Source organism: Cucumis melo, chromosome 4, assembly GCF_025177605.1.
Source record: "Cucumis melo cultivar AY chromosome 4, USDA_Cmelo_AY_1.0, whole genome shotgun sequence".
NCBI lineage: Eukaryota > Viridiplantae > Streptophyta > Magnoliopsida > Cucurbitales > Cucurbitaceae > Cucumis > Cucumis melo.
Genome location: NC_066860.1, coordinates 18,146,025 through 18,154,469, shown reverse-complemented (window position 1 = coordinate 18,154,469; position 8,445 = coordinate 18,146,025). Strand labels below are relative to the sequence as shown.

The 8,445-nt window shown below is 36.7% G+C and overlaps 1 protein-coding gene across 1 annotated transcript; it reads right to left on the bottom strand.

Moving 5' to 3' along the window:
- Positions 1–310: 310 nt before the first annotated feature.
- On the bottom strand, positions 311–1,150 carry LOC103501999 (uncharacterized). Its single transcript, XM_008465790.3, has one exon. It carries the CDS (start codon positions 1,148–1,150, stop codon positions 311–313), a length of 840 nt encoding a protein of 279 aa, XP_008464012.2.
- Between the last annotated feature and the right edge of the window lie 7,295 nt (positions 1,151–8,445).

Genomic DNA, 8,445 nt, shown 5'->3' with positions numbered 1-8,445 from the left:
AATATATAATTCTCTTCTACACTACATACATAGATATATATATATACATACATATGTATACATACATATGTATGTATACATATGTACATATGTTCACATACATATGTACATATATACATATGTATGTATACATATGTATGTATACATATATATGTATTATAAATTAATTTTTACTACCATTGTATTACATGTTTGAACTTTTATTCTCTATGGGGAACATGTTGCTATCATAATTCATAATAATGACATATAAATAAATCTTAGGTGTTGAAAAAAATGATGTTAGGGGAGAACCTGATTGAGAGTATCTTCAAGGTGTGGTGCGTTTGAAGCAGTAGAATTTAACCTGAGTGGTGAAAGTGCGGAATAAGGTCTTGACAATCCATAACTTAAAGGAAAGGATGTGCCATACACCCGCCACTCTGACTAGCCCAAGGCAAGAGATAACTAATAAATATAACAAATAGAATGATCCACTGAAAGAATCATTAAAGTACGAATATTTGTTAACCATCTCAACTCCTAGAAAATACCCCTGTCCTAAGGCCGCCACCGCAACAGACATGGCCAGTGCCAACAGCCAGCTACAGATCTTATTTTTCAAAGGAAACCGGCCAACGACCAACAAAATCACACTTATAGATGCCAAGAACGAGATTGTATTCATGTGTGTGTAAGCCGTATATTTGTCGGGTTCTAAATACATCATGATTGCAGTTCCAGCTGTTAATTGTATGCTCGGTATATAATATGGACCATAATCGAAGTAGCTGGAAGAATTAAATGATCTTGGATCATTATTGAAGTAGTAGGAAGAATTAAATGGAGTGTCTGGTTGCCAAACGCCACCAGGAGGGTTCACTCCGGCTTGAAAAGTGACGGTAGCAATGACCGTAGCCACAAGCATCATTGTGCCTTGCACTTCTTGAAACCAACCCCCTTTATACTTCAAATTTGTTCTCCATGCCCTCCACCGTGGCTTAGTTGTCTTTTTCGATCCATGTTTTCCTGATTTTTGTCTTTTGGGATTTCTTGTCTTTGAGATCTCTTGGAGTTCTAAACTTTCGTTCGTGCCATCAGAAGTTTCAAAGTTTGTAATGATGCTTGTTTTAGTTTTTACTTCTAGAGCCGAAAGTAAATATCCCACCATCTACAGTGAAAACAATGAAAAATATTTGAATTCACATATATATATAACAATATTTTAAGAAAAATACAAATATAACGAAAACTGTAAAAGTCTATCTCAATATGATAAAAATCTATAACTCATAAACCATATTGTAAATATTAATCTATCATTAAAAGAAAGGGTTAATCAACGATTGATAGAAGTCAAAGGAGAATGAGGACAACGACTACATTTTCTTCCATTTTCCACTTCTATTGTCAACATTTCAACATCTTTTTTTATTTTAAACCAAACACAAAATAAGATTTTATTTCAAACTTTTCAACCAAACACACAAAACAGAACATGAGTATGAAATAGATGTTAGAGAGAGGAGAGAGAGAGGTTTTCAGGTGAACGAAACCTTTTGAGACTGTTCCACTACCCGATGACACTCAAGCACATCTCTTTGATAGCAAGATGGCGGCGGCTGCCATTAATGGAACATGCAGTATTCTGATTGTTACCATAAATTCAGACACCATGCAGCTACCAACTTCTTTAAAAGGTACCTTTTACTTGCTTATCACAATTACACCCTCCCTTTTTTCACATTAAATTATTTCCTTCCCCTCCTACAACGACAATATGGCTCTTTCCAAACACCTACCCCACAACTGTCAAATTGAAAGAAAAGAATTCGTACTATCTTTAGAACAAAAAAAAAAAAAAAAACAAATGCTATTCGTTTCTGAATAACAAAATTGGGGGACCATAGGTCCTTTTCAATTCTCTTCTCCCTGGATGCGTTGACTTGGCTAAAAAACACTATGAAATCTCTCATTGAAACGCCAAAACAAAACAGGTTTTTCATTGAAAAAAGGTTCCATGAGTACTACTATTGCATTAGAAAGACAAGAAACAGAAATGGCTACATTATAGAAGTTTTTAGTATCGATCAACAAGGTAGAAAATGTTGTGTTCTGGTTCCCGAAGGTGATTCAACCTATGATGGGTCTCTTTCCTCTCTATGATCAACCCTAATGTGGAAACTAAACCAAAGGTGCGCCCTCCTCTTGATCATTTTTTCAAAAAAGGTAAGAACATCGCAACAACTGACTCTGATTCAGACTCTTCAAGGAAGTCATATGCAAGGGTTGTGTCAGAAGGTTATTCAAGTGAATCCTTCGCCTGTTTAGAAGTAAAAAAAAACAAAGATCAGTCAAATTGCTCCATCTTGAAAATGCAGTAGTTATAACCAGACGCCTATTCCATGACGATTGGAAAGTCATCATGAGCAGTCTAAAGAGGCAAACTGAATCTACTTTCACATACCATCCCTTCCATGCAGAAAAAGCCCTGATCATCTTTACAGATCCTTAGAATGCTAAGTCTCTTTGTAGCAACTCGGGTTGGACATCAGTCGGAAAATTCCAGGTAAAATTTGAGCTTTGGAGCATTGAAAAACATGCGGGTCAAAAACTTATCCCAAGCTATGGAGGATAGACCTCCTTCAGAGGGATTCCCATACACGCTTGGAATATGGACACTTTCCTCCAAATTGGAAATCCATGTGGTGGCCTGTTGGAAGAAGACAAAGCAACAATGAATATGGAAAACTGGTTAGCTCGGGCAAGTGGTTAGCCGAACGCGATGTTGAAATACACAGTTCTTTCAAAAGACAGGCAGCCATTGAATTTGATAACTTCAACCCAAAAGCGGAGCAGTACACCTTCTTCCGCAATTTCGTAATTCCGACCGACGAGTTTGAAATCCCAAAAAACAAATCGTTAATGACAAAGTTGACATTGGAAGGAAATCCCACATATGACAAGGAAATTAATGACAAGGATCTTCCAAAATCGGGTATAAAAAACTCTCAGAGGTCGAAACTGGTAGAAAGATGGATGGAAAAAAGAGTTGTAATTACTACAAACAATGATGAGATGAGTTCTGACCCTGAGCATTCATTTGAAGATATAAATGAGATGGATAGCATATCTGCTAGATCCAGAGGAAAGAGAAAAGTTTGCTTCTTATCACTAAAAAATAAAACCATCTTCTTCAATCCCAATCACGCTCCAGCAAGGCAGACTGAAAGTGCTGAGTCATCAAGAAAAATCAACAGCATTGGGGAACTAAAACAAAGAAAGAAACCAGGCAAAAACAAGGAATATAGGCCAAAGTCCATTATTCCTAGCCTAATTGTAAAACCAACCCAATCGACCCTTTTTTATGACCAAAACAAAGGAGGTGATCTCACTATTAATGTAGGCCACCTATCTCTTATTAATCCACAACTTCATATTCAAATTGAAGATCATACAGACTCCAACCCAGATTTTGTCAACGAAACACAAGACATCGACCCAGAAAAGGATGAAGCTCAAATTGCAAATACAAAAGGTGCTCAAGAAAATTGTTTACAAATAGCTTCATATGAGGTTGACATGACGAACAAAGAAGTAGAAGATGCTTTCAAGGTCAAACTAATCCAGTGGCTCGAAGACAACAACCTAAAATTGGCTACCACAATAATTGACCTCCCACAACAAATGGCCGCAGAAACTGCTTCTGATCAAGTTGGGATTGGGGATGAAAGGTTCCAAGACAATGGGAGAAATAACTTCTTTAAATGAAAGTACTACAATGGAATGTAAGGGGTTTATGCTCTCCCCTAAGAAGAGTACTTATCAATAAAGTTATTTCCAACTACGACCCTGATTTCGTTATCATTACAGAAACCAAAACGTCTCAAGTTAGAAGGACAACCATAAAATCTATTTAGAATTTAAGATGCGTAAATTTCATTTATAAAAGTTATGAAGGAAATTCAGGTGGCATTTTAATTTTATGGAACGACATGAAACACAAGATGGTCAATTACTTCAAAGGTAACTTCACCATTACGGCAAACTTCTCCAATCAAGTCCTTCCCCTTTGGTCCCTCAATGTTGTTTATGGTCCTGCTACAAGAAGATAGAGAACTGATTTCTGGAATGAGCTCAATGATATCTCGTCAAAGTGCCCTTCTGGATGCCCCAAGAATCCAGCTATCTTCAGCATGAACAAATTCAACGGTTATATCCTAAAGAATAATTTGATTGACCCGCCACTTACCAACAACAAATACACATGGTCAAATTAAAGGATAAACGCAGTTCTCTCAAGACTTGACCGCTTCTTATATAACTCTCCTTGGAAACAAACTTTCAAACCTCATTACTCAAAAAACCTTTCCAGAACAACATTAGATCATTTTCCTTTGGCTCTTAAATCCTCTGAGATCAGATGGGGTCCTTCCCCGTTTCGTATCAACAACTTTTACCTGAATGACATCGAATTCAAAAACAATTTGATGAATTTGTGGTACTATACCACCAATGTGGGCTATCCGGGTTTTGCTTTCATGCAAAGGCTTAAACAACTTGCTTCTAAAATCAGAATTTGGATGAATCAAAAGTTTGTGTTCTCAAAAACACAAAAACAAACCATTATCGATGAAATCAATTACATCGACCCGTTAGAAGGTCAAAATTCAATCAGCAGCATACGCAGTGACAAGAGAAAGACCCTTAAAGCTGATCTAACAGAATTGAAAATAAAAGAAGCTTCTTATTGGTCTCAAAGAGCTAAAGAACCTTGCATTGAAGAAGGTGATAAAAATTCAGGCTTTTTCCAAAGAGTATGCTCAGTCCAACAAAAGAAGAACTTAATCTCAAAAATCATAGATGACAAAGGTATAGTACATACCTCCAACTACTCTATTGCAAAAACTTTTGTGTCGCATTTTGAGAAAATCTACAATAGTCCTACCACATCCAATTTCTTATCGACAATTTGGATTGGAGGCCCGATCAACAACATTCACCACCTCTCTTTATGTGCTGTTTTTGAAGCAGATGGAATAAAAAAGTCATCTTCTCTTTCAACAACAATAAAGCCCCCGGTCTCGATGGTTTCTCAATGGCTTTCTACAAAAAATTTTGGCACCTCCTCAAGGCCGATATCCTAACACTGTTAAGGGATTTTCATTCAAAAGCAATCATCAACAAGGCTATGAACAACACTTTCATCGCCCTTATAGCCAAAAGATATAGTAGCGAAAGCCCCACAGACTACAGCCCTATCAGCCTAACAACCTCCATTTACAAAATGATTGCAAAAATGTTGGCTGATATACTAAAACTTACTCTTCCAGAAACCATTGCAGATAACGAACTAGCTTTTGTTAAAGGGAGACAAACCACTGATGCCATTCTGATGGAAAATGAGATAGTTGACTACTAGAAACTTAAAAAGACAAAAGGTTTTATTTTAAAGCTGGATATCAAAAAAGCTTTTGACACAATCAACTGAGACTTCATCAATTTCATGCTTATGAAGAAAAACTACCATGAGAAGTGGAGAAACTGGATTAAGCCTAGCGTGAGGAATGTACAATACTTCGTGCTTATCAATGGCAAACCCTATGGCAGGATTAAACCAAACAAAGGTATCAGATAAGGAGACCCAATCTCCCCCTTTATTTTTATCCTGGCCATGGATTACCTAAGTAGCCTTCTTTACTTTCTCCAAGATAAAAAGACCATTAAAGGGGTTGAGATAAATGGGAAAACGATCACCAACCACAGCCTCTTTGCGGAAGACATTCTTATTTTCATCGAAGATGATGGTATCTCAGTTAGCAATCTCCAAATGGCCATCTAGCTATTTGAAAAAGCTTAAGACCTTAGAATAAATCGCAAAAAGTTGTCGCTATCCCCCATAAATGTCCACTTGGACAAGGTTATGGCTGTCACAACCTCTTGGGACATCCCTCTCCATCATCTCCCCATCAATTACCTTGATGCCCCCTTATGGGAAAACCTCGAAGCAAAAGTTTCTAGGATCCTATCATTGGCAAAATCCACAAGAAGTTTAATAGCTGGAAATATCAACATATCTCCAAAGGTAGCAAACTTAACCTCCTCAAAGCTTCTTTATCGAGTATCCCAACATACCAGTTATCAGTTTTCAAAGCCCCTGCTTCTGTCTACAAGGAAATTGAAAAGAATTAGAGAAATTTCCACTGGATAAGCAACAAGGAATCAACCATATCACACATCATCAACTGGAATGAAGCGACTACTTCTAAAGACAAAGGGGGTTTTGGCATTCCCACTATTCACGACATAAATTTTGCTATGCTCTGCAAATGGTTGTGGCGTTTTCAAAATGAACAACAGGCTCTTTGGAGAAAATTAATCTCAGCAAAATACCAAGTTAATCACATTAGGGATATTCCAAAAATTTGTAAACACAGCAGGTCAAACGCGCCCTGGAACTCTATTACGAAAGGTTTGGAGTCGTTCGATAGAAATTACCATTGGAGAAAATCAACAATGGTGGGAACATTTCTTTCTGGTTTGCAAATTGGTCCAACAACGGTCCTCTTCATAAAGTTTTCCCAAGATTATTTGCACTAACTATCAATAAAGAGGCTACCATTCTGGATAGATGGGATGACAGAAACAAAATTTGGACCCTAGATCACAGAAGACCCCTAAATGATAGAGAAAAAAGAATCTAGGATAGCATTCAATCCTTTCTTAACATCCCAGATCAAGCTATGAGAGAAGGAAAACCTAAATGGAATTTAAACAAAGACAATACGTTCTCAATTGCTTCAATCAAACATACCTTGGTCGTAGACAGGTCCTCGAACCAGCAATTTGATGGAACTCGCCAGCTCTTCTCCTCCTTATGGAAGTCCACACTTCTGAAGAACATCAAATTCTTCCTCTTGTCCCTCTTCCACAAAAAATCAATACGATCGACATCCTCCAGAAAAAGCTCCAAAATCATTGTCAACCCAAGTGTCTGCATCCTTTGTATGGAAAAGGGAGAGGATTTGGATCACCTTTTTCTGAATTGCAAAATCACCTCTCACCTTTGGCATAAGTTTTGCTCTCTGATTTTCGAAGTTGGCGACAGAAGCAATTTACATACCCTTGGCCTCTCTCTCTGCTCCCATAAACCCACAAACATACAAAACGTCATCATTCTTAGTGGTGGAGCTCTTTTACTTTGGTCTATTTGGAAAGAAAGGAACAATAGAACTTTCAGGGGAAAACCAAATTCAATTACCACTATTTGGGAAAATATCTGCAACTTAATAGGGCTTTGGTCTTGTAGGAACAAACTCCTTTCAAACTACTCTCCGGCACAAATTGCCCTAAACGTTCAAGCTTTCTTTAATTAAGATACTATTGTATGTGTCTTCTTATAGGGCTTTTCTCTAGCCCTTTCATTTTGTATCAACTTTGATTCTCTAATATATTGGATTGCTATATGGCCCCTCTTGGTAGGTTGTTTCATATAGTCTCATTCTGTTTCTTGCTCAAAAAACGATTGATAGAAGTCTATTGCTAATAGACTTTGTTATTTTAAAATATTGTTAATACATTTGATCATTATCTTTAAAATTGTTATCCATTATAATTACTCAAACTATTTAGATGTTAATAATAGATTCACCTTTGCAATCCTACAAATTAACGATAAAATTTGTTAGGTAACAAATATGTTTTTTTTTTCAAAAATATAATATTGAAGTATTATTTCTATTAATCGTTGCTCGAGAAATTTGTTATGAAAGGTTTTTTTTTTTTCATTATTCTGAGATATATAGCGCCATATATACTTTAATTTTGGCCTACTCTTTTAGCGTTTTGTTTAATAAGCAATAATTAAGCTACACCGCGATCTTATAATTTTATTCTCCATGGCACACAAAGAAAAAACTCAAAAAATCATTTAAAAATAATAAAAATGTTATTGGGTAAATTTAATTTCTATCAAAAGTTGCTCGGGTGCAACCCAAGTTTTTTTCCACTAAGAAATTACTTTACCTTTCTTTGTCTGAGCAACATCGATAGATCCAAAATAGTGTTTCCATGGTCATCGATTGAGTTAAGGAAGTCTTCATCATCATTCACGTATGTTTCAATAAGAAACTTCATCACTTCCAAATGGTTACTCTCAACACATAAATGTAAAACCGTTTGACCGTTGTTCTTAAGCTTCATCCAAAGAGATCTTGGCCTTACTTTGACAAGCTTTTGTATTACATCCGTTTGTCCAGAAAGTACTGCATAGTGAAGAGGAATCATCCCATCACTGTCGTAAACAAAGCAAGCACTCATGTTCTTCTCCAACAAAGCTTCAACAATCTCCATTTTTCCAAGTTTAGAAGCGAGATGGAGGGGAGTTCGTTGAAGCGAGTCAACCTCGGCAGCTAGTTGAGGCTTGTAATGAATTAGGAGTCGAGTGAATTCAAGATGGCCACTGGA

Bases quoted from the DNA above. Each gene is read 5' to 3' on its own strand.
- LOC103501999 (XM_008465790.3), bottom strand. From the start codon at position 1,150: ATGGTGGGATATTTACTTTCGGCTCTAGAAGTAAAAACTAAAACAAGC.